Genomic DNA, 26,610 nt, shown 5'->3' with positions numbered 1-26,610 from the left:
TGTGAACTCTTAGTTGTGACAAGTGGGATTTAGTTCCCTGACCAGGGATCAAATCTGGGTCTCCTGCATTGGGAGTACGGAGTCTTAGTCACTGGACCACCAGGGAAGTCCCTGGTGGGTGATTTTTGAACATGTATTTTAATACATATGTATTAATTTTCAAAAAGAGAGAATAGTGGGGTGGGGATTGCTTGGTTATTTTCTGGGTTTAAGAGGTAAGACTTGTCTGGGAAAGAAAGATGGTGCCTCCAAAGGTTTGGTCTGACTTGAGGAAGAAGAGCTGAAGAGGCAGTTGGGTGTGATGGGTTGGAATGAGCACAGGTACCCAGGTTAGGAACTGGTCACTTGCTAATCCTGCATTCAAGGCATGTGGCTTAGATTTCATGCCTCCTGTTTCCGTCTCTTGTCTGTGGTGGGTCGGGGTCATGTCTTTGTCTGAAGGCTGAGTGGCCAAGAATTCTTCCCTGTCTGGCTTTTAAAATGGAGGAAAGGATTTTCAGCTGTTCACAAAGGGCTTTGAAATCCAGTCATGGCGAGTACTCTGTCACCTCGAGCTGGTTGTTAGCATGCAACCTGTTTGCTAATAAACCAATATAGGACCTTGGTGTCAAAATGCTTAAAATGGTCAAATCAGCCGGGACCGCATTTCTGTATCTGACATGCCTTTTCCATTTCCCAGCCCCATGCAGAACATAAACCTGACTCAGGAGGTGGCTCCGTGTGAACTCTTATAAATTGGAGTGGGTATCTAGGGAGTGGGGAGCAGACACTTCTTCTTTTAACCTTTCAGGACCAAGAATCATTTGGCCAGAAATCCACACCGTATTGAACTTAGGGTGTGAAAGCCTTACAGTGTATTAAATGTGAATTTGAGACCATGAATTCTACCCACACCGACTCCATAAAACAGCCTCCCTTTTTCATAAAGCAGGCCCATAAACCGCTGCCAGTGAAGCAGAAAGACTCCTTAGGACTGTGGCTCGCTTTCCGTCTGGGGTTGTCAACAAACCCCCTTTATGAGTGGAATAGACCTCTTGTATGTGTCGAGCTTCTGGCTTTTTACAGAGTGTGTTAGAAGCCAGGCTAGGCAAACGTTCGGCGCTGTTTGCTGAGTGCATTTATTGCCTTTGCATAATTTATGAGCTGGAGGGGTTGACCATCATTCGTCTCTGCCAGGGGCTGGCACTCCAGGCTCCAGAGAGCGGAGCTGTAAATTGGATGGTGCGCTCCTGCTGAGCTCACGGCAAAGTCCTCGGGTCAGTATGGGAATTTAATACCAGAAATGGAACTGTTTTCTCAGCGCACCATGTGGGCCCCAGCGCAGCACAGACTGTTTTGGCAGACTCTGCGACTGGCCTTGTCGAGGGGCTGTCACTCACCCGGCATGTTGTGTGGGGAGCCTGAGCATTTTTAATCGGCTTGGCATCCGTGCTGCTTCCATAATGGATACCAGTAGGTCTCAGTTCTTCACCATATGCTTAACTCTGGAGACAAGGTGCTTCTGGGTATATCAGTAATTACTTGATGCAGAATTAAGTGGACCTTGAAATTAGAACTGGACTGTTGGAAAGCAGGAAGCTTAACACTTTGATAGGAATAACCATTCCCAGGGACACACTGCTGTTCAGGTGGGGGGAGGGGGTGTGGACAGCGGCGGTTCTTTCCCCCACCATCGTCCCCACTCTTCTGCCCCCTGCAAGCCAGTCCTTGGGGGGTGTGGGCAGATGCTCTGCCCCCGCCTTCAGCTGCCGCTGATTACCTCACAAGGCGGGCTGTGAACATCTGGGAAGACGAGCCTGCCTGGCAAAACCCTCTTCTGTCTTCCACATCCCTCCCGAATCGTGCTCTGTCACTCTTGAAAATGTGCCGGGAACTTCGGAACCTCAAGGAAGGTTTCATTGAAGGCAGTGGAGAAACCACACAATCAGGAGAGCTATTGTCCCTCGTCGTCTGCTGTTGGAGGCCTTCGAGGTCTTCATCCCACCCATTTTCTTTCTCAGCTGGTTTGACTTATTGTAACAGAGCAGTCGCCCCTCAGGCAGAAGAAAGTCAGTTTACACAATCTGAGGTTGGGAGCTTGGCTGAGAAGGCAGTGGTTAAAGCACTGTCACCAAACCTCTGATAACCCTGTGGCATTGAGGAGCAGTGATGTTACAGGCCATGAGGTTCCCATGGGAACACCTAAATGCGTGTTGTGCAGACAGTTTACTCCCCAAACTGAGTCTTAGTAGATGTCCGCATTTGGATGGCGGTTTTGTTACTTTCGGAGAAGGCAGTGGCAACCCACTCCAGTACTCTTGCCTGGAAAATCCCATGAGCGGAGGAGCCTGGTAGGCTGCAGTCCATGGGGTCGCGAAGAGTCGGACACGACTGAGTGACTTCGCTTTCGCTTTCGCTTTGTTACTTTCAATTGAAAACTCTCTACTGGTGGTTTAAGCAATGTTAATTTACTGTTAACTTATATGAACAACAAACTCCAAAGCCTGGCTGCTCTGAAGGTGGTTCCCATGTCTCAGTTGTGTCAAGCTCTTTCTTCCCTAGTTTTTGTACTTCAGCTCTTGGCCTCATGTTTGCAAAATGGCTGCCCAGATCTGGACGTTGCATCCTCATGCAGTGATGTTCAGGGGAAAGAAGCAGTGCTTCTGCTTCTCTCCTTTTTGTGAAGAGGAAAGGGTTTTCCAGAACCTTAAGCAGGCATTTCCTCAAGTCCCATCAAAACTGGGTCTTACATCTACCCTTAGCTGCAAGGGAAGTTGGGAAATGGAGACTATCTGACTTTTTCGGTCTCGAAATGTCAGGAGCTGGTACAGACGTGGGAGAAGGGAGACTGCGAATGGCTATGGGTGTGTAGCCAGCAGCGGCTGCTCTATAAGCAAATTTATTTCCCGTTTCTGGTCGTAGCTGCATCAACTGCCTTATCCAGGAGGCCACTCTAAAAATCCTTGGCATCATCCCAGACTTGTCCCTCTTGCTTCCACACCCACGTGTCATCTAGTCCTGTCGGTTCCACCTTCACAGTCGCTGTGCCATCTGCCTTGTGTGTTAGTTGCTCAGTTGTGTCCTTCTCTTTGCAACCCCAAGGACTGTAGCTGGCCAGGTTCCTCTGTCCCTGGGGTTCTCTCCGCAGGAATACTGGAGTGGGTTGCCATTCCCTTCTCCAGGAGATCTTCCCCAACCCAGGGATAGAACCTGGGTCTCCCTTATGGCAGGTGGATTCTTTACCGTCTGTGCCACCAGGGAAGCCATCTGCTCTCTGCTCTGCCCTTTCTCAACCCATGCATTGTGCTGGTCTAGACAGCATAAGGGTTGCCAGCCTGGTCTCCCCATGACCTGGTCCTTTCCTCACAGCACTCTGTCTCTCCTCCTCTCCACAGATGTGTCATCCTCACAGAGTAGGTTTATCTCTGATCATGTTACTTCTACTGTGAAACCAAAAGCTGCCTTAGGACCAGGCCGTGTCTTGACTGAATATCTGACCCGCTTAGCAGTGCTTATCAAGGTCCGTTGAGTGAATGAATAGACGTATTGACATGCTGAGTATTTACTCTCACAAAACACATCCTCTTCTTACTAATCTAGTATCGGATAACAGAACTTTATTCTTGGTTTTGGAGTAAGAATGTGTTCTTTTTTTCCCTTTACTTCTAATGAGGAACCCAAAGCTTTGGATTAACTGTCATTCTCTGGTCTTCTGAAACTGTGCTCAATGGTTGGAATCTGTTAGATAACCATGTGAGTTTCCTGACCTACAGCTTTTTTTTTTTTTGTTTGGCCCATATTGTTGATTTGTTACCTTGACCTCTTGTCTTTGGCATGTTTTTAATAGAGAATATTCCCTGTTTTCTCTGGCTGATCACACATGATGAGCCTTGCCTGTCATGTTCTGCTTCCTTCAAAGTCCACATGAGAGAGTGCAGTGCCCAGAGGTTCGCCTCTTTTCCTCTAGAAGAGCAACAGGAGAGAGAGCGCCATTCACATTAGCTAAGGGAAAGATGTCTCCGTTAAGAAATTGATTTTGCTTTGACTCCCATTGAATGATCTCAATTTACCTTAGTCTCGGGGCTGGATTGGCTCCTCTGTGGGCGTCCCCTCTGCCGTGAGGTGAGGGGTGCTCGCTGGTGTGACCAGCTGACCGCAAGATGAGCCACGGAGCACGGGCATGGGATGAATTCAGTAGAAGGACTTCTCGCACTTTGCTTTGGTTTCTCTTCACAGCACTTGAACTGAAGGCCTTTTCCAGCCCAGACACACTGTTTCCTACTTCCTTTACTTGCCTTGCTTTTTTTTTTCTGTAGCAATAGCAAAAACATAACTCAATTTTTGCACTAATGCTCATTCTCTTGTCTTCCTTTTCAGTGTGACAGCGACAGTGACCAGGAAGAGAAGGTAGGCCCCTCTCATCCCCCCACTGTGGGCACAGCAGGCAGCATCGTGAACATCGGGGTCTCCCTCACACACTGGGAGGTGGGGTGCCAGCTTCATGCTGACAGCACGTCTCTTCTGCAAAGACGGGCTGTAGTCTCACACAGTGGCATTTCCTATGATGAGAAAGAAATCTTTCATTTGTGAGGCCCACTTTCAAAAAATACGCCCTTGAATGAAGCGTATATATGACACTACGTTTTTCACTTTATAGAAGATTTTAAAAGAGGAAATTGTTTATTTTAATAGCCATCTGATTTTTCTGGTTTTATCCTTGATTGGAACATTAAACCTGCTAATATGCATTTGTTATGTCGTTCCTACATTTCTGTTACTGACCCATATGCTTCTTCCTGCTTTTCTGTACATATTGGCCTTCTTGATAGAAATGTTAATGGTTTACTCCTATGAGTTTTGGTTTATGTTAATGGTTTATTCCTGTTCCTCATGGGGGTGGGGGGAGAGGTGGGCCAGGGCTGTCAGGTAGGAACCGCCCTCTTCTGATCCAGGGGGATGGTCAGGTGGGAGGGTGCTTCTTCCAGCAGGTACACGCTCTGTTCCGAGGCTGATGGCCACCAGCCTCTATGTAGCCAGTTCCACGCGGACCAAGACAAGGAGCTCGGTTTGGGGGCTTCCAGAAGATCGGATCACAACCTGGTAAAGTGTACATTCTGCGGCCCGAGCCAAAGGGATTGTCTGTCTGTTTCGTTTCTCTTTCTAGCTGTGCCAGCCCTCTGACCAAACTTCTTTCCAATGTCATTGCCGCTCTATGCATTTCGAAAATAGTTAACCTGAATATCATGGTTTCTATATTGCTTGGCACCAAAAGGAATGTACCCATCCTCCCCTCATCCCCAGTTTCTGGGTCTGTCCTGCCCAGCTGGCTTTCCTGAGCTCTTCTCCCCGACTCTCACCTCCGATGAGCTGGCAGGTTTTACTCAGAATCCTGTGGTTAATATTTAGTGGGATCTTTCCATGGAGCCCGGCATTTTCCCCCTCCTTCTCTGCTGCCAGCCTCCAAGAGAGATCTAAAGGCCCTTGTTCTGTGCTGTCGTTAATTTGAATTCAGCATATGCAGCCCGTTATAAAATGCGAGACATCATCATTTGAGCAGGTCAAGCATATTCAGATGAAGACAAATGGTGCTTATTTGATTTCCTTAAAATCAGGAAATGAAAAAAGTGCTCTCTGGAGAAATCATGTTCTGCCTGACTTGGATGATAGACCAGTGCGTGTCCCCCAGATAAGAACAGGCTCTCGCCTTGAGGTTTTTATCTCTGAAGGACGGCTAGGACTGTCAGCTTGCTGACATGTGCATTATCCATGTCATTTTAAACAAAGTGACCTATGGAAGGGTGCGCCGTGCTGTGACATGGTAATGGGCTGTTGGATGACAGTGGAAGTGCGCACTGGAAAGGGGGCTGTGGGTTAGTCTTTTGTTTAGCTGACAAGTAGGCGCTTCCTTCCTCCAGCCCCTGGGGAGTCCTAACTCCTTGGAAGTCATTCCCCCACCGTGTCTCTGGCAGCCAGTGTGCAGTGGGTGCCTGAGGCATGTGGGCAACAGTGGGTGTTTGGTGATCAAGTAAGCCCGCTGGCCCCCAAGCCATCCTGGCCACATCCTATCCACAGGCCAGTCTCGTTCTATCAGGCCTGGGGACCCAGGGAGAGTCTGGCACTTCTGGCTGCCCCAGGAGATCTTTGCCAGGTGACAGTAGATCTCACTTTCCAAGTGAGTGGCCCTTTCCAAGGGGACGAGGCTTCCTTGGGGTGGCACTGCCAAGCACACGTTCCTGCTTTATAAGGCAGAGTGAATTCAGGAAGTGTCCCAGTCTCCAGCAGTGGCAGAAGGTGGCAAGGCATCAGTTTTGTGTTCCATGAAGGTGTCTTGATGAACAGTCTCAACCTTGACTGTGCTTCTGAATCCCCCTGGAACTGCATTAGTCCCAGACGCCCGGGCGTGTCTCAGGCAGGTACCTCAGACTCTGCTGGTAGCTAGCACCCCTTGTCTACAAGATCACTAACTATTACTGTTGAGAATTATCAGCGCTGCCTGCAGTTTCCAGAGGCATCTGGGGGCCCAGGTGTTTCCTGCATCCTGGGAGCACCCCAGCTACTGGTTTGCTGTGTCCCTGAGTCTCTGCCGCTCAGGGGTCCATCTCCGAGTGTGGGAAGCAGCGAAGTGTCAGCCCAGGGAATGGGTGAGAAGGTGTAACCAGCGCCCATGGCTCTTGAGTTTGGTGTGATTTCGGGACAATGAAGGGGAGAATAGGAGATGTCCATGGGCAAGTCCACGGGAGGGGTGACGGTGGGCACAGAGGGCCGTTGGGAGTGGTCAGTCGTTTGGAAAGGGCGGAATTCCTGCCTCGCCTCCCCAGCCACTTTCCCTGTGGACGACAGTGGCCCCACAGGTCCTCATCTCCTTCCCCAGGGGCTCCTCCATTCCCAGCCTCTCCCCTGTCTCTCCCAGCCTTGTCGCCCGGCATTCCTCCAGGGGGCCCGGCAGGAGCCATCGAGACTGTAATTGCCGTCGTGCCTGCTTGGCCCCGTTGTAGTTAAGACTGTCAAGGCTTCCCCTTTTGCACTGAGACTGTCTGGTGTTTATCACTGACTTTAACACCATCCTCCCAGGCTTCTGCTCTGCACCAGGGTCTGGGCCCCTGTCAGCCTCCGCCTTGCCAGAGCCTCTTGCTGCCCGCTCGGAGCCCCAGAGCTCACAGGGGCTGCCTCCTGTGCTCTTCAGAGGACTCGCATTTGAATCTGAATTGCTAACGGCGGCAGAGATGCCACTCAGTGTCCTGGGATCCTTTCAGCAGCCCCACCAGGGAGGCTGTCGGAGGCAAAAGTGAGACTTGTAGGGGACCCACTGGGATTTCTCTCCGGAAGACCTGTCATTCTCTAACTCCGTAGGGATCCGCAGAGCCGGCGGTCTAAAATTAGGGTACCGTATTTCACACAGCTGACTGAATTAAGATAAACTCTGCTTTCCTCTGATACGAAGCTGTAATTTATAAAATGATACCCTTACTAATTAATGTGGAAGTGACTGAGAAGAGGGCTAGAAAGCAGAGCTTTCCATAAATGCCGGAGACAGTCTCATACGTGGAGAAGGCTTGACGGGACACCGAGCACAGCATCCCTTGGCGCCCCCACTCCCCCCACCAGCTGTGAGAATACATTTCACATTAATGTCAGCGGCCCAGAGGACTTCTGTGAAGAGTAGAAACAGGGTGGGGGACTAGAGAAGGCTGGGAATGCTGCATCTTAGGTTGGGGATTGTTCTTTGCAGTTAGTGTAGAGAAAAGAGGCAGCACTTGGCACCTTAATCACCGAAATTAAGCAATTATTCAGTCCCCCACCTGAAATGAATTGGTATAACGGGAACAAAGAGGCAACAGGCATATTTCCCCATGTTTGGCCTGTATTTTCTCTTGTTTCCTCTCTTTCTCTCCTACTGGCAGCAGCCCATTGTGCTGAGAAACACTCCCAGTTTGGTTGTGAAATCTAAGTGGAGATGGAAAGTGATTCTCCTTCCATTCACCCGCTTCCTGTGTGTTCTGTGGGCCACATGAACGAGCTGGTTGGAAGGGGTAGTACTCAGTGGTCATGCGCTTGGGCCGCCAAGTCTGATGGCCTGGGGTTGTTCCTGACTGTCCCTCACAGCTCCGGAGCCATGGGCAAGCCTCGATCCTCTCATCTGCCAAATGGGAATAACAATGGCTCCTACCTCGAGCCGGTTAAACTGGCTCCATGCCTGGTCTGTGCTCTGTAAATGTCAACTTTCATTAGTTTTCTGTGGAGTCGAGTGAGGGAGAATCACTTGGGGAAGGAGGAAGGCAATCCTTCTCTTCCGAAAGCTCAGGGTCTGCCAGAGAACATGCCAGAGGATAAAGGTGTGAGTTTCTTTTTCCGCTGGAACCCGAGGCCCAGCCTTATTCCCCTCAGTCACTTCTTCCTAACACAGGCTGAATGGAAGTGTTGTGAAATTTGAAAGGGTCCCCAAACAATGATTATTAAATTCCTTACCCCAATCATCAGTCTTTCCTCTCAGCACAGTCTGAGCAGAGAGCAAGCATGCCATCCTGGAGGGAGCAGAGGGTGATGGAGTGGGTGGCCCAGCCCACAAGCCAAACACTGTCAGTCTCCAGATGCCCATTGCAGCAGGGAGGGTCTGCTGAGGTCCATGGGGGCGGGGGCCGCGGCATCCATATTTTTTAGAAAGCTTCTTGGTACTTTTTATACAACTGGTTTTGAGAACTACTGCCTTATAACAAATGTCCAAAAGAAGCATTTACTTTCTTCTTGGTTAATGCTCTTAACGTTTGACAGCTCAGGAGAAAGGCGAAAGCAGCAGGGGTGGTGTGTGTGTCCACGCTCCCATGCGCTCGTGTTTGCAGATGTGTAGTGCCTGGTGCACACAGCACACACACACGCAACGTCTTCGTAGGTGTGAACCATTCTCCTGTCCTCGTGAAGCTTTTAGCATGACTTCTGCTCGCAGTTTCCCCTCCCTGGGTTTTTAACGACAGGAATGATCTCCTCGACAAGGTTGCTGGGTCCCTGGACTTGCTCACCAGCACCCAGGACCGCCGTCTGGGATACTGGCTAGCGGCCAATGCAGAACCCCGGATTTCCCGTGTCAGCTCCTCCCCCCTTTAAGATACACACACTTTTTGGTGCATTCTAACTTTTAGATTCAAGCTATACGTGTTGTGTTTGATCATTTTGTATTCACTTATGCAGTTTCTAAGAAAAGCAGCTAGAAAGGCTTGTGTTCCTAACTCAACACAAACCACATGCCTGACTTGGCTCCCTGTAAGGGCGGAGAAATTGCTGAGATGTCAAATGAAAGATGGGATGTGTGGCTTGTGCTTATGGTGGAAAAGCCCCATCCCTTGATGGACCACATTTCACACTTGGTAAAAATTCCGTGCCCTCAGCAACATTCTGGAAACCCAGGAGGCATTCTCGATTGTTACTTGTAGAACCTCCTTCCTTGGTTTTGAAATAGGATGTATTCTGATCAGGAGACAACTTAAAGATGCTGTCCTACTTTGCAGGAAAAGAAAGGAATTTTCTCCTCCTTTCTGGTTTTATAGCAGCAAAGCACACAGTCATGGCCCAGGAGAAGAGTAGGGACTCAGGTACTCATCTTTATATCCCCAATGTTTAGTCATGATCATTGTTTTGCTAGATTTGCATTCCCTTTCCTGGATACTCATCTCTCAATGGAAGGGATAAATGAAACTACTTCACAAAACTCAGAAAACTGGTGCTGTTACCTGAGTGCACCTCATGTCAATCCCAAGGTGTGTTTTCTGGGCTCTCTTCCCCAGCCCTCCATATTTCTTGTATAATTTTATTTTTTCATAGGATATTTCCGAGTCATTTATAAATTTCCTCCTTTATTTGGAAAATTTCTGCAGCTCTTGTTGAGTGATGCCCATCAATTCAACCTCCAAGATTAAGTCTGGGTCAAAATGACACTAGGTGGTTCTTCCAACATCACCGTGTTTCCATCTGGCTTAATTCTTTCCTGTCCTTCCAAAATTCCTATTGATAGATCCTTGGATTTAATCTCTGCTGCAAATTATTTTAAATCCCGAGTTTCATTAAATTCTTCTCTGCCTCATATCATTGCATTTCTGTACCAGAGCAAAACTTGCTTCACTCACACTGAATGTGTATGTAGACTATCTGTTCATATACCTGAAAAACCCCAGAGGATTTATATATGGGTTAATATATATGCATATTTATATATGCACATATTCTTTATTAAATATAAATCAAATGAATACTCAAATTATTGGAAATTGGTCTGTCATCTTCAGCTAAACTCTTGTTTCTTAGACTGAATAGTGACTGGCATGGGTTCTAGATATTCCCTGGTTCTCGTGGGCAGGTAATGGAGAAGGATACTTGGAAGACCTGACTTCTAATTTCTAACCAACCAAGTGTGTGGCCCTGGGTAAATTGTCTAATGTTGCTGAACCTTAGTTTTGTCATCCATAATGTGAGGCTGAGTTCAGTGGTGTGGCTCTGAATATCGTGTTTTTCTGTATAGTTAGTTACCTAGGCCCCAGCAACACAGCAGACCCAGAGGGAAATGTATATGAAAGTATTTTCTCTTTGCCAAGGAATAAGGAAGATTATGTAAAATTTTTCTCGATTCTTTCACCTCTCTCAAATTCCTAACAGGAAATAAACATAGTGTGGACACATCCATGTTGACACTTTCAAGAAACTAAAGGAAACTTATGAGCCTGATGTCTGCACAGGGTCATTACCTGTTTGTTGGTTCTTTCATTAGGTCGTTCATATCAACTCACTTTTTTTTTTTTAATTTTGTTGTTTTCTGTCAAGCCTCAACATGAATCAGCTATAGGTATACATATATCCCCTCCCTTTTGAACCTCCCTCCCATCTCCCTCCCCATCCAGCTTACTTATTTTTTATGCAAGTACCTACTGATGAACCAGCTTGGACTTGACAGAGTCACGTGACTCTGTCGTCATGCACTTGTCAGTAGGCAGCAGGTAGTTTATCTTGTTCCTCAATTACCCTAATTATTTAGGAGAGCCTGGGAGCGAGTGGAAAGCTAGTTGACATAGTACCTTTCAAGGACTCGATGGTTAACAATGAGAATCATTTGACCTATTAAAGGAATTCTTTGGGAGAGATCCAGAATTGAATACGTGATTCTACATTGCCAGAGTAAAGATCAACTGTTTTCCCTTAGAATGAACCATTGGCTTGGGTTTTATGGCTCAGCTGAAAGGACTGTTGCAAAGCCAAGGAGGAATTAGGTGGAGGTGATGGCTTTCAGTCTCATGAAATGTACCATGAATCCTGAGCCACCTAAGAGTCAGGGAGGTCCTAAGCAGAGGCGTTAGTACTGGTGATCCTTAATCTGGTGGCTTGTCAGTGAGTATAGCCTGGGTTGTTCTTTGGTTGTCAGGAGAGTCTATCTTGGTCTCTATTTGGGTTGGAGAATGTTTGTCCTCAGTAAAGAGGTAGGCATCTCTTTGTGGTCATGCACATGTATGTTTGTATATAGGCGTGAGTGTCTTAGTTAATCCCCCTTTGGCAACTTCTAGATGGTGACATATGATGATGGGTAATGGAATCACTCCTTGCAACCTTGCCATATCTAGATGTGATAAAGATAATAAAATCTCTGTATTAGGATACTTTCATAATTAGCCAAACTTCATACTTTCAGAAGTCCCAAATTAAGTGCATGGATATTATCTTTTCCTCTTTTTTTTTTTTTCTCCAAAGTTAAAACTGGGAAGGTCAAGTTGGCCTACATCTGAAGCTTTCCCCCGTTGGTTCTCAGAGTTGTGTTGAGAAGTACTGGCTATCAGATCAGATCAGATCAGTCGCTCAGTCGTGTCCGACTCTTTGCGACCCCATGAATCACAGCACACCAGGCCTCCCTGTCCATCACCAACTCCTGGAGTTCACTCAGACTCACGTCCATCGAGTCAGTGATGCCATCCAACCATCTCATCCTCTGTCATCCCCTTCTCCTCTTGCCCCCAATCCCTCCCAGCATCAGAGTCTTTTCCAGTGAGTCAACTCTTCGCATGAGGTGGCCAAAGTACTGGAGTTTCAGCTTTAGCATCATTCCTTCCAAAGAAATCCCAGAGCTGATCTCCTTCACAATGGACTGGTTGGATCTCCTTGCAGTCCAAGGGACTCTCAAGAGTCTTCTCCAACACCACAGTTCAAAAGCATCAATTCTTCAGCGCTCAGCCTTCTTCACAGTCCAACTCTCACATCCGTACATGACCACAGGAAAAACCATAGCCTTGACTAGACGAACCTTTGTTGGCAAAGTAATGTCTCTGCTTTGAATATGCTATCTAGGTTGGTCATAACTTTCCTTCCAAGGAGTAAGCATCTTTTAGTTTCATGGCTGCAGTCAGATAATACCCCCAGTTACTTGAAGAGTAAGCAGAGTAGCTTTCTCTAGTGCTGTTCAATCCCAGGCATGGTTCATTGTTGATTATATGCATGTTTACTGAGACAGTGAAATGGAGCATTTGAAGTAAGGACTGAGCAGGAACCCCTGGGACTGGTGGTTGTGGTGCCCAGAGCATTCACCTTGGGCTTCATCTTTCTTCTTTGGGACTCTTAATGACTTTTCAACTCTCTAATTTCTTGGCCAAAAAAAAAAGGAAGATACTACAATTTATTAGGGGGACTAAACAAATGAGATTAGGATCCATTTTTTCAGTCGCTCAGCCGTGTCCAACTCTTTGTGATCCCATGGACTGCAGCACGCCAGGCTTCCCTGTCCTTGACCATTTCCGGGTGTTTGCACAAACTCATGTCCATTGATTGAGTTGATGATGCCATCCAACCATTTCATCTCCTGTCGCCCCCTTCTTCTCCTGCCCTCACTCGTTCCCAGCATCAGGGTCTTTTCCAGTGAGTCTGCTCTCTGTGTCTGGTGGCCAAAGTAGGGTCAATAATAATAGGTAAGTAATAAGATGAAACAGTGTTTCACGCTGTAGAGAACATTGTGTCATTCAAAACACTTTTACATGTGTCATTTTATTGTGGGGATCTGTGTGTATCCTTAGCTGCTACACTGTTTATCACCTTTGGTGAGCCAAAGTCAATGATCAGTCCTTTCAAGGACTATCTTCCCAAGCATATGTCATTTTACAAATAAAGAAAATGAAACTTAAGAGCTGAAAAGTGATAGAGCTGAGATATGAGCTGTCTTAAGATTCCAGGCTCTGGGCTCTTTCCCCCTGTATACAAAAATGAGTTGGGAAATGCCCATAGGTATTTAAGAATCTTTGCTACCTTCTTCTCTGTGCTGCACCCTCCAAGAGACCTGGATTGTACCTACCCATCCACCCACAAACCTTCCAGCGTCTAAAAGCTGAAATTGTCATGTTCAGACATGACAATTGCTCGATGACATGGAGGAAACACAACTTGGGTCCTCTGACAACTGAGATGTACAAGCTCTTCTGAAATGTGACTTTATTTCTTTAACCTGGGAAGCAATTGTCCAAGGTAAGAAGGCAAGGGCTACAGGTATATGTTTTCACTCATACAGGTGAGTGGCCATGTCAGCCCAGGGTTCACCATGAGTAATGAGGTGGAGGCTCACACCCCGCAGACTAAGCACATTTGGTCAAGGTGCTCAGTCTTCTTTTAGTGTCTGTGTGTAAACAATACCTTCTTAAATCATCGACTCCTAGCAGGTACCCCACGTCTAGTAGTGTCTGACATTTGGTAGATGATCTATAAATATTAGTTCTATAACTGGAAGTTGCTCTGTTGATTATCTGAGTCACAAAAGGGGAAAAGGTCTCATCCTGGTCACCCAGGCAGGTGGGGAATTACTGGACCTTCCAGTCCCAAGCCGCTCGCATCTCATGTGGTCTCTCCAGACTGCTTTCTTCCTGTGGCCAGCACACAGGGGAACAGGCCGTGCACTGCACCCCCCAGAGCAGCTTCACTTGGTGTCATCTGCCCCTTCAAGAACCCTCTAGACACTGACTCCCCTACCCCTGCAGGGCATCTTGGGGTCCATCAAGCCCAAACAGCACTTTCCTTGTCAGATGGCAAGTGCTGCTCGGGGTGTTCCTGCAGCGCAGTGGTCAGTATCCGAAGCAGCCGTGTCTGTGTTAAAGATTATGTATTTGCCACTAAGGGGAGAATATAGTGTTTATCGGCTGGAGTGCGTGCCGGCAGAGCTGATTACAGCGCAGCACTCTGTCAGCCAATGATTTGTCCTGTCCTTTATCATCTGTGTCACTCAGCAGTGTGCTGGCCAAGGGGACGGATCGCCCCCTTCCCTTTTTTATTTTTTTGTACCCATTTCGTGTAGAAAATTTGTATTTACTTTGGGAGTGTAATTTGTTCCTCATGGATAATGTGACCCTGAGCGGAGCTGGATCATGGGTTAGTTGAAGTGATATTTTCCGCTAATGGTAGTCGTACATCATTGCTGTCAGCTCGGGTTAGGAGGCAAGCACATTACAGCTCCATTTTACCTCTGCAGGCATCTGGGATTATTTGCCATAACCGAGTATGACATGACCGCGCTACAGAGTGCATTAAAATTTTACTGGCTTCTCAGGCAAGTTCCCCGGCTCCAGTGTGTGCTGCAGGCGGGCAGTCTGAGGAGGGAGTCCAGGGGCCCTGGCCTTCCGCACTGAGGCCCAGCGGGGAGGGGACGTGGGCTAAGCAGGGGCTGCTCGCCTCGTGCCCCGAGAAGGAAGCCGGGGAAAGAATTGCGGGGAGCCAGCCTGCAGGTGTGTGTGTGTCTGGGAACATCCCCAGCTGGCAGGGGACAGGCTGCCTCATGCCTCCAGGGGCTGAGCACGGTGCCCCCTGCACTCAGCTCTCTCTCTGCCATGCCTACCCCCAGGCGTAGGTCCGCAGCAGTTCCTTCTCTGAGAAGAGCCCAGGGTCCTACGCGACAGGCCCTGCCAAGCCTCAGGCTGATCGTTACTGTTCTCGTCTGCCTGTGTTCGAACAGAAGGAAGGAAATCTGGGTCCTCGTGTGGCAGAATCCACGTGCATCCACGCAGCAGCCTAGCGCTCTAATAAACCCAGTTAGAAATGCTGGTCAGGACGCTGTACACATTATTTCATAGTCTCCACACCAGCCCCCCAGAGTGTAGGCACGATCAACCCCGTTTTACTTAAAAGGAAACAGAGGATGGAAGAGGTAAATTACCTTGTGTCCTAATGGCAGCAGGGGTGGGATTCTTACCTTTTATTCAGATCTCATTGACTTCGTATTTTATAAGGTATCTAGTGTTGCATGTTATACAGAAATAGTATAATAGATAACTATGAATTTGAGCAAACTCCAGGAGATAGCGAAGGATGTGGGGAGCCTGGTGTGTTGCAGTCCATGGGGTTGCAAAGAGTCAGACACTACTTAGCGACTGAACAACAATAACAAAATAAAATTTCTTGAATCGTGTGTTTATGTCCTTTACATGGACTGAGTTGTGTAATCCACATTGTAGCCCTACCTGGTAAGTGCTAATGTTATCCCCAATTTACAGACAAGGAAACTGAGTCATGGGGAGCTTATGTAATAAGCCCAAATGTAATCTTATGTAACAAGCCTTATGTAATCTTGTACCAGTTGGTGGTTTTAAAGCCAGGTTGTCTTGCTCCTAATGCGACATTATTCACCACCAAGCTTTCCCTCCTGCCACATTCCAATAAGCCTGAGGACTGACAGGAAAAGACCAGGGAGAACAGTAGTATGTTGGACTAAAAGGAAATGTTCAAACGGCATTTTATCCCTTTCAGTTGTAACTCCAACATCCAACAAAATATTGCTTGAAAAAGATGCTCTGTGATGAGCGTTAATTGAGTAATAAGCCCCCATTTGCTGTTAGTACATCAGTTGCATGCAAATGGTGCTTCTAAGGTGCTTGAAAACATCGATTTTGTTAGCTAAGCAGTCACTTAGGCAAAATGCCTCATTCTTTTAATATATTAGCATCATCTCTCTTGTTGGAAAGGCTTACAGGACCGTCTAGGCAATGAGTGGGATCCAGATCAGGGCCCAGTTTGTCAGCCAGAGTTGTGCGTGCATGTTAAGTCTCTTCCATCGTGTCCAACTCTTTGCAACAGTATGGACCATAGCCCTCCAGGCTCCTCTGTCCATGGGATTCTACAGGCAAGAATACTGGAGTGGATTGCCATTTCCTTCTCCAACGGCTCTTCCCCACCCAGGGACTGAACCCACATCTCTTATATCTCCTGCATCATGTCATCACAAGCTTCACATCAGTGGGTCCTGAGTGCTAGACCAGAATGTTCACTCATGCCTGCACGCGTGGACATTGTCTTTGTTCTGCTACCGAATGACCTCTCTTTGCATCTCTAGCCCCGTCATCCCTCTCCCAGAGCTTGAGATATTCCCCATCCTGGGCAGAGTGGCTCAACTGCTGTTCCCCTTGGCTAGTATACGTGGTCAGGTCATCAATTCATGAACTTGTTCAATAAGCCGCACATGAAATGAGTTATACCTTGTACCCTCAAGGCAGTTTTTTTTAATGCTGCAACAGAAGAGCCATAGATAAGCATGGCTTCTCTCATTGAGAAATTTGAAATTAAGTTAGCGCCCTAAGAACTGTGCTCCCTGGCCCGCTCCCCTCCTTGGGCTCCCTCGCAGGCGCGTTGATCCTCCTGCTGAATGGCAGGAGGTCCAGGGAACTGACCTGATTTTTCTCCTCTGGCCTTAGATCCAATCACTCAAGTAGTACAGGTGAAAAACAAAAATATTGATCCAGTCATTGAAAAGCAATTATCCCTCTCAGATGGTCTGTTTGGAATGCAGCAATAATTTCAAGTAACGTATTCCCCAGAGACAGCAGGACAGCGTAAGTGGACTACCTGCTTAGTTAACCCAGAGCAGCCTCGCTGCATCCTGAACCTCTAATGATGAGCAGTTAGACCCTCTGTAAGAAGAGTAGACACTGGAAAAAAATGCAGTTTACTCAATCAATTACATAGGACTTATTCATTGTACAAAAGATCCCTCAACCTTTTATAACTAAAGGAAGTATGTGATTTGCACATTTTAGAGACTTTCTTGAAAACTCCTATAAGAGCCTTCATGAAACCATGGGGTCATTTTAAAGCTCTTAACATTTAACAACTTTGACAGTATTTATGTTAGCAGGGTTTTGTTCTGTTTTTAAGATTTGTTTAGCTTCAAATAACAAGTTAAATTCAAACTGAAAAATAGAAGAATGTGTAGCCTTCTGGAATATAAGTGTCGAGATAACCAAGCCATCAGAAGGGCAGAGCTGTGCAGCTGGATTTGAGTTGTGCAGAACAAGGAGTTGAGTGCCCTCCTTGTCTCGGCTCTGTTTCTTTCTGTCTGTCCACTTTATTCTTTTTTCTTAAAGATTTATTTATTTTTTATTGATTTACTTTTTAGGTTGCATGGGGTCTTCGTTGCCACCACGGGCTTTCTATCGTTGCATAGAGCAGGGGCTACTCTCCATTGCACAGCGTGGGCCTAAGCAAGCAGGCTCAGTAGTTGTGGCACGTGGGCTCAGTTTCTCCATGGGATGTGGGACATTCCCGGAGCAGGGATTGAACCTGTGTCCCCTGCACTGGCAGGTGGATTCTTAACCACTGGACCACCTGGGAAGCCCATATCCACTTTAGTCTTGATTGTGGAAATTATTTTCTCCTGTGGTAGAAATCACGCACTGTCCTTCTGAGCTCTACACCTTTCAGCTTCAGCCGGTGGAAAAGAGACTGCCTGCTTTTCCACTGCAGTTCCTAAAATCCATGGAAAGGATTCTGATTGGGTCAGCCTGGGTTTCCCTGGTGGCTCAGTGGTAAAGAATCCACCTGCCATTGCGAGAGATGCAGATTCAATCCATGGGTTGGGAAGATCCCCTCGAGAAGGAGATGACAACCCACTCCAGATATTCTTGCCTGGTAAATCCCATGGACAGAGGAGCCTGGTGGGCTGCAGTCCATGGGGTGGCAAAGAGTCAGACACAACAGCAACTAAACAACAGGTTACATCCTGGGAAGCAGGTTCTCTGGAAAGGACTGTGGATCGGCCAAGCTGTGGGTAGAAAGACAGGGCTGTGTTGTACAAAGGTGTTCTGGAGGTAGCTCTGTATGGAATAGGTAGAGGACCCAGAAAGTGGAAGTTTGGCAGACAATGATGTGTCTATGAAGCACACTCTGACCTCCCTGCCAGGTGAGTCAGGTACTCACAGGTACTTCTTGCCAGCCGCCAAAGCAGCCTTGATCTTCATCCAAAGTTAACACTTAGTATTGATCGCAGGGTCTGAAATATGAATATATGTTTTCCTTTATATACAATACTTGCCTAAATTTTCACAGAATTATCTTGAGTGCCATGCACAGATTGGGTCTCTCTTGCTTAAATTAAACTATTAAGGGGCTTCCATGGTGGTCCAGTGGTTAAGACTCAATGCTACCACTGCAGTGGGGCATGGGTTTGATCCCTGGTCGGGAAACTTAAGAATTTACATGCCTCTTGGCATGGCCAAAAAAAAAATAGTAACTTAAAAAATAAAAGCAGAAGATAAAAATGTTAAAGAATACTAAGCTATTAAAAGTTATAGAGGGGCACAGGATTTTCGAGAGTAAGAATTCATGAGTACACCTATTCAGAACAGTCCAGAATTCATTCATGCTGTTGACACAGTAGGTGATGACAGCCCCCATGATAGACACAAAGGTCTTTGAAGTCACTGAGATGCCAGTTAGTAAATTATTTATCCAGGGTACAAAATGTAACTTACTTGTCCAAAGGAATTACGGCCATCCCAGAGTACCTAGCTTGTGTCCAGTGTCTTGTGTCCATCTTAAGTTATAACAGGTGGCCTTGCCAAAATGACTTTCCTAAGTCATTAGGAAGTTGAGAAACTCAGCCACAGCATTTACACTCACAGTTCATTCAACAGACTTAGGCTTCCCTATGTGCTGAGCCATGCACTGCTCTGGGCACTAGGAATGGAGCAATGATGAAGACATAACAAGCCTTCAGACAGAAAGTCTAATTGAAGAGAAAACCGAGGTAGCTTGATGAATTATTAACCTGCACCCCCGCCCCCAGCCCAGTGTATGCTGAGGAATGGCGCACAGGCTGAACCCTGCTATCTGGGAGAAGAGGTATTCGACTTAGATCTTGCTGAAACACGTGGATGTGAATGATTGCTAGGCAGCAAGAGTCCTGCAGGTAATAGGCAAATGGGGATATTACTTTCAAAAAATGAAGAGATGTGACAATCTTAGTGTATGGAGAAACACTAATAATGGAGCAAGGTTCATGGTAGGGGATGGGGCGGGACATGTGGCTGTAAATGTGGGTTTATATAAACAGCTCCATATAAACAGACCTTGTAGGGCAAGATACAGAGTTCTTAGACTTGGTTCAGATGGGAGCCCACTGGGTACCATGCGTGTAGGTGAATGACACGTCAGATTTGACTTTCTGGAAGAGAATTAATCCTGGTAGTGGTGGAAGGATGAGGTGGAAGGATGATGACCGAAGAGATTGTTGTCATCATCACTGGCTGGATGAGAGGCCGTTGGGATCTCAACTAAAGTGGTGGAAAAGGGAGGAGTTAGATTTTGGAGGCATTTCTGAAGTGGAACTGACATGATTTTGTGACCCCTAGGAATGTGGGGGTCGGGTTTCAAGTAAGGCTGACTGGGTGGGCATTGATGATACCGTGAATGGGAGACTGAGAATGGGGGGAATACAGGCTTCCAAGGTGGCACTAGAGAATCCACCTGCCAGTGCAGCAAACTCGAGAGATGGAGTTCCATCCCTGGGACAGTCCCCTGGGGTTGGGAATGGCAACCCTCTCCAGCGTTCTTGCCTGGAAAGTTGCATGGACAGAGGAGCCTGGTGGGATACAGCCCTTGGGGCTGCAAAGAGTCGGACACGACTGGGCAACTGAGCACATACGTACATAATAGGGGAGAGAGAGAGTGTGAGCCCAGGGAGTGGCTGGCAGGAACCTCCGCTGCATGGGTTGAAGAGACTGTGCACATTTATGGTGCAGGAGCGAGCCCAACTGCAAGATGGTGTCTGGGAGCCCAAGAACCATCTGGGTTTCAGAGACAGTTGGAGCAGTGGGAGTGAGCGGGAGCCCAGCCAGAGCGCCGGGAGTTCGTCTGCATCTAATCTAGGAATCAACACATGTGGTGATGGTAACCATTCAGAACAAAGTGACGGTATATTAATCCTAGCAACTGATGTTTGTGTGGGTTTTTTAAATGATATACTGAATGACTTTTTTCTGTTGTTGTTATGGCAAAACACATGTAACAGAATTTCTCGTCTTAGCCATTTTTAAGCGTACGTTTCAGGAATGTTTGGTACATTCACATTGTCGTGTGACCTGTCTGGTTTTTTTGTGCCAAATGTGTTAAACCACCAAACGGTAGGTCATTTAAACCTCATAACCAACACCCCTGGGGAAAGAATGTTTAGTCTGCATTTTACAAAGGAGGGACTTGGAACAAGGGAGGAACTGAGGCAAAACCTAACGCTTTGGTGACAATACATCCACGCCTTCTCTCATCAGTATAGAAGTTACACCACGTCATCGCTGGTGACAGTACTTACCATCTAACTTCTGTGGACCCAGCAGCAAGCAACTCACTTGTATCCTCAGATTCCAGAGTTTTCTGTAAGAAAGCCAGAGAAAACAGATTCATCAATACCATTTTTACCTATTTGCAGGGCAGAAATGGAGACACCGATGTAGAGAACAGATTTGTGGACACCGTGGGGAAGGAGAGGGTGGGATGAATTGGGAGACTAGCCCTAACATATACACGCTACCATGGTAGAATAGATAGCTGGTGGGAGGCTGCTGTATATAGCACAGGGAGCTCAGCTCGGTGCTCAGTGATGACCTAGAGGGGTGGGATAGGGTGGGAGGTGAGAGGAGGCTCAGGAGGGGGTGATATATGTATACAGATAGCTGATTCACTTTGTTGTACAGCAGAAACTAACATAATATTGTAAAGCAATTATATTCCAATTTAAAAAAGAAAACTAGAGCAGACTCATCATAGAAGCTTCCATGCTCTGGTCTGTAGGTGAGAGGGGCTGATTCACCATCCTAGGACACTCAGGGTTAGCCAGTCTTGAAGACCCTTGGTTCACAGCAGTCCCACCTGGGGCCACCCATCAGGGTCTGGCTGGCCTGGCCTGGCGGAAGTGGAGAACTCTTAAAGACTAGCGCCCGCGCCCCCGCCCCCTGTCCCCGTCTGCCACACACAGAGGCAGAGGAACAGCACAGGGAGCCATCTGCTTTGGGCTGCCTCAGGAGGGCTTTAGACAGGAAGTGAGGGAGGGGGCTGCTTCCAGTGGCTCAAGATAAGGAAAGGGAACCAGATACAACTAGCAGAACCGTTTTACCCCTTTCCTTCCTTCACGCCGATCTCCCCAGAATCTGAAAGAAGACTGTGTAGAAAGAGGAGAGCTGGGTATCCCACCGTTCTCCTCATTCTCTTTTCTTAAAGTAAAATCATCAGCCTCCAAAAACTCAGCTGGAAACCAGCTCCTCAGACTTCTCCAATTGTCTGGAAGGTCACTGCTAAGGCAGGGTTGCCTGCCCCAGACTCTAGCACATGGAGCATCTTGACCTTCAAGACCAGCTTCAAACAGCCGCTAAGTGACCGCTTGTGTGATAGGTATGCAGACCCCCAGAGAGCCCACCGGAGGTAGCAGTTGCCACCTAAATTCTATCATGAAAATGATCCTTTAAGAAAGCGGTGTCTGAAAGGTTTTGGGTTTGAGGGATTTTCATTTTTTTACTTTTTCATTTTGAAATAATTTTAGACTTACAAAAAAATAGTGTAGGAAGCTCCCATATGCCCTTCACCCAGCTTCTCCTAATACTGTATCTTTTAAAACCAGAGTACAGATACTTAAGGCTTTCATGGTGGCTCATTGGTAAAGAATCTGCCTGCCAATGCAGGAGACTCGATTTTGATCCCTGGGTTGTGAAGATCCCCTGAGGAAGGAAATGGTAACCCTCTTAAGTATTCTTGCCAGGAGAATCCCATGGACAGAGGAGCCTGGGGGGCTACAGTCCCTGGGATCACAAAGAATCAGACGTGACTGAGTAACTAAAAAACAACAGATATTTAAATCAGAAATTAACCTTCATATAATACTGTTAGCTAAATCTACAGACCTTTATTCAGAGTTCACCTGTTTCCCCAACTGTGTCCTTTTTCTGGTCCTGGGGTTCATCTAGGACCCCACACTGCATATAGTTGCCAGAAGTTTTCTTTGCCTCCTTCTGTCTGGGAAGGTTGCTCAGTGTTTCTTTGTCTTTCATAACTGTGACATTTTTCCAGAGTCCAGACAGGTTTTTTTTGTGGCCATCCATCCTTTGATTTGGGTCTGTCTGATTTTTTTTTCTATTTTTTAATTGGAGTAAAATTGCTTGACGATGTTATGTTAGTTTCTGCTGTACAGTGAAGTGAAACAGCTATATGTACACATATATTCCTCCCTCTTGGGCCTCCCTCCCCACACCCATCCCACCCCTCTAGGTCATTATAGAGCACTGATGTTTTCTTTTGATTAGATTGAGGTTATGCCATCTTGGCAGGAAAAATCTTGGGCGCGATGGCCCCTTCTCGGTGCATCACATCAGGGGCTCTGACGTCTTCCTGCTGGTCGTGGGGATGCGACGTGGATCACTCAGTTAAAGTAACACCCACCAGGTTCCTCACTGTAAGGTTACTATTGTTTTCCTTTCAGAGTAATTAGGATCTTGTGGGGAGATATTTTGAGACTATGCAAAATACCTGTTTCTCACCAAACTGTCAACCACAGTTTCAGTGCTCATCTGTGATTCTTAACCTCAGTAGACAGACTCTGGTCTTTGCCTGATGGTAAGACATGTGCTTTTAAACTGGTTGAGCTCTTCATGATAGCTAGCCTGTGGTATAAACAGTGGGAACTGTGTAGTCTGCAGGCCAGGCCATATCTCCAAGAGGTGTGGTCCTGAGGGGCCCTGTGGAGGTCAGGCAGCCTGAGGTCCAGAAAGTAGAAGGACGGAGGAGATGTCTGGAAAGGTAGGGGTGGTTCCAGTCCCATCAGGACAGGCTGTGTGACTTGACTTTGAGAAATTTACTTAATGCCTCTGAGCTGCTGCTGTTCTTTTTGTTTAGTTTGTTTTGTTTTTTAATCTGAATACAAAACACGTAGAATGATATGGCCTGTAATAAATAATCAGTGAATTTCAGTCTCTTCCACACAGTTACCCCTACCACTGCTCCCCCAACCCTGCCGTCCCTGCCAAAAACCAAAACAAAGCCCTGACACATGTTAGCATCGAATCCCTTACAGACAAGTCTGTCTAGTCCTCAGAAGCAGATCTCTTAAGAAATGGGACGTCAAATAAGTAAGTCCTGAAGAAGCAGATCAGAGAGACATGAATCTTGGCTGTGTCATCAGTCAGTGAAATTTGGAAAGAGGGGCCTTGCAGAGAGAGATTCAACAGGAAGAACAGACTTTAAACAGGAAGTCACTAAGCCGTTGGAGGAGCAGGAGGTACCCCAAGGAGCAAGTAATGGGCCCCAAGCAAAGACTGATGGCAGAGGCAGCTTTAATAATCAAGAAGATTTCACCTCTCTCTCTGTTTGCTTTTGAGAAGGCTTTTAAGTACATTTCCGCTGATTTTGCTCCCATTGTACAGAGTAGGATTTTTAAAAGTCTGTTCCCCAACTTTCAGGGCCCTTCTCTCCCTCCCCACGTCCTCCCTGTCTTGGACTCCCAACTCCAAGTGATGTCCTTCTGTCTTTCCTTTCTTTCTTTGGTGGTGCCAGGTCTTAGTTGCAGCATGTGGAGTCATGTTGCCTGACCAGGGATTGAGTCTGGACCCCCTGCATTGGGAGCTCGGAGTCTTAGCCACTGGACGCCCAGGGAAGTCCAAGGGATGTTTACATTATTGCTAACTCAGAGCCTCACGCGTGATGTGTACCGAGGAGCTGCTACCTCAGCAGTCCCCGCGCGTGTTCAGAGTGCACCATGTGCTCTCAGGCCGAGGGCACCGTGGAACCTGCCTGCCAGGGCGGCTGCTCCACGAATGTGGGCGTCAGACGTGCTGCACGTACTCGCTGCCCCAGACACGCGATGGGGATTTTAATGGTAGCTATGCTCTCTGAAAGGTGGCAGCACCAGGCTCGAGGAGACTGGAATCAGGAAGACTTGCCAGCGTCTGAGGGTTTCTAGAAGTCTCTCTCACGGTCAGAAAGGGAGCAGCCCCTGTGTCAGTCCTCGGAGTGTGGCCAAGAGATGGAAATGCGTTGTGTTTGGTTGTAGTAACAGGATGCCTGTCAGTGGCTTTGAGAGCGTATTTGTTTCCTGTGGCTGCTATAACAAACCACGAACTTGGTGGCTTAAAACAGCAGGAACTTCTCTTTCAGTTCTAGGGGCTAGAAGTTCCATATCCTGTCCACTGGGCCAAAATCAAGGCTCCGTTAGGGCTGTACCCACCACCAGAGGCCGTAGAGGAGACTGCCCTGTGCCTCTGCCGTCCTCTGGTGGCTGTTGGCCTGCCTCTGCGTGTGGCCACCTCACTCCAGCCTCCGCTCCTGTCTTCACATGGCTTTCTCCTCTCGTGTGCGACTGGTCTCTGCCTCCTTCTTATAAGGGCACTTGGCATGACACTTAGGGCCACCCTGATGATAATCTGAGACAGTCTCTGCATCTTGAGGTCTTTAACTGAGTCACGTAAGCAAAGACCTTTTTTCTTTTAAGCTATTCTTTTTTTTTTAATTAATCAATTTATTTTAATTGGAGGATAATTACTGTCCAGTGTTGTGGTGGTTTTTGCCATACATCAGCATGAATCAGCCACAGGTATACATGCGTCCCCCACCTCCCACCTCCCTCCCCACCCCATCCCTCTGGGTTGGCCCAGAGCACCGGCTTTGGGTGTTCTGCTTCAAGCATCAGAACTCACCCTGGTTGTGTATTTTACATGTGGTAATGTACACGTTTCAATGCTCTTCTTTCAAATCATCCTACCCTCACCTTCTCCCACTGAGTCCAAAACTCTATTCTTTACCTCTGTGTCTCCTTTGCTGCCCTGCATGTAGGATTGTCAGTGCCATCTTACTAAATTCCATATATATGCATTAATATACAATATTTGTCTTTTTTTCTGACTTACTTCACTCTCTATAATAGGCTCCAGGTTCATCCACCTCATTAGACTGACTCAAATGTGTTCTTTTTTAAAGCTGAGTAATATTCCATTGTGTATATGTACTACAATTCCTTATCTCTTCATCTGCCGATGCACACCTAGGTTGCTTCCATGTCCTGGCTCTTGTAAATAGTGCTGCAATGAACACTGGGGTTCACGTAAAGACCTTTTTCTTACAAGGCAGCATTCGTGGGTCCTTGCAAAACATACAGAAGGCAGGCAGGAAGGAAGCAGGTGATCAGGGGCCTTTTATGTCTCTGTGGCTGAAACAATCCAGTCCAGGGACAAAGGCAAAAACAGGAATCTGGCGAAAAGGGCCTGGATTTCCCCAGTTCAGCATGACGGTCCCTGGGTGTTCTGCTGCCTTAAGAGTTCTGTTAGCGAGAGAGGAGTGGGAGAAATAGCTTCTGGGTAAGCACAAAACAGCGACAGCCACAGAGGATGTGGGTGTCCAGACCTTCTGATGTGGTCAGATTGCAAAATCTGAATGGGTGTCTACCCTCTAGTTCTGTTAAGTTCACACCGTCTTAATTTCTCTGTTTAAACCTTCTCAGCTCAGTCAAACAGTAAATGACCGTAGTTGTTGAGTTTCTAACTCTCTGCCCATCTCTGGGATCCACTGATGAGGAAAGTGAGCTTAAGGCTGACACTCAGAAGGCCTAGAATTCATGTCTGACTGCTGGTGTGACTTAGAAGTCACTGGAGCACTCTAGACCCTCAGTGGAACGGTTCCCTACCAAGGCTGTGGTGAAGAGATGAAATGCGTTTACAGGACTTCCTGACATGATAGTTGGTGTTACTGCTATCCGCGTTAAGTGGAGCCCACTGGCACCTCCCAGCTTCCACCAGGTTTAGGGGCTTGGAGCCCTTGTTGAGCCACACTCCCTCAGGCACGCCCACCATGACGCTCAGACTTGTTCCGTGCGCTGGTTGTTGTCATTTGTTATCTTCAAGTTTTGACTAGGAAGGCAAGTTGCCTTTGGTGCTGATGTTGGCACTGCTCTCACTACATCCCTGAGTATAATTCCAGGAGCAAGTGGAGAGTATCAGGGGCGTTCTGGGCACTAGGAAGTTCCCGTCACATCTGGACCATGGGGAGAGGGCAAGCTCCTGAACCTGCACTTGGTTTGCACTCACGCTCGCGGTTAGGCCTGGCCACCCTGTCCCTGGTGGTCTTGGTCCTGGACGTGCGGGTGGTAATGCCAAGGACCAGAGAGGAGGAGCAGAGGTGCTCTTAGCACCTGTGCCAGTCCTGGCTCTTTGGTCTGATCAGACTCAAGCCCAGGTGGCGGCCTGCAGAGCAGATGAAGAAATGTAACACCTGGGCAGGTGGCCAGAAAGGAATGTGTGGAGGGAGGGTCCCCACCTGACTGTGCACCACGGTCATCCCTGGTGCTGTGCATGGTGGCATGGGGAGAAGGGGCGGAACATTTGACAGTCTGGG

The 26,610-nt window shown here is 47.4% G+C and overlaps 1 protein-coding gene across 10 annotated transcripts in view; it reads left to right on the top strand.

The window, feature by feature from the left end:
• AUTS2 (activator of transcription and developmental regulator AUTS2) overlaps positions 1-26,610 on the top strand; it is a 1,215,639-nt gene that overhangs the window by 847,119 nt on the left and 341,910 nt on the right. For all 10 annotated transcript variants that reach the window (XM_070779197.1, XM_070779196.1, XM_070779194.1 and 7 more), the window contains one exon: positions 4,357-4,386. In XM_070779197.1, coding sequence (XP_070635298.1) covers positions 4,357-4,386 — 30 coding nt within the window. The remainder of the gene's footprint in view (positions 1-4,356; positions 4,387-26,610) is intronic.

The sequence above is a fragment of the Bos indicus genome, chromosome 25 (assembly GCF_029378745.1).
Source record: "Bos indicus isolate NIAB-ARS_2022 breed Sahiwal x Tharparkar chromosome 25, NIAB-ARS_B.indTharparkar_mat_pri_1.0, whole genome shotgun sequence".
NCBI classification, from domain to species: Eukaryota; Metazoa; Chordata; class Mammalia; order Artiodactyla; family Bovidae; genus Bos; species Bos indicus.
Note: the sequence above shows the minus strand (reverse complement) of the source record. Positions and strands in the feature narration are given on the sequence as shown.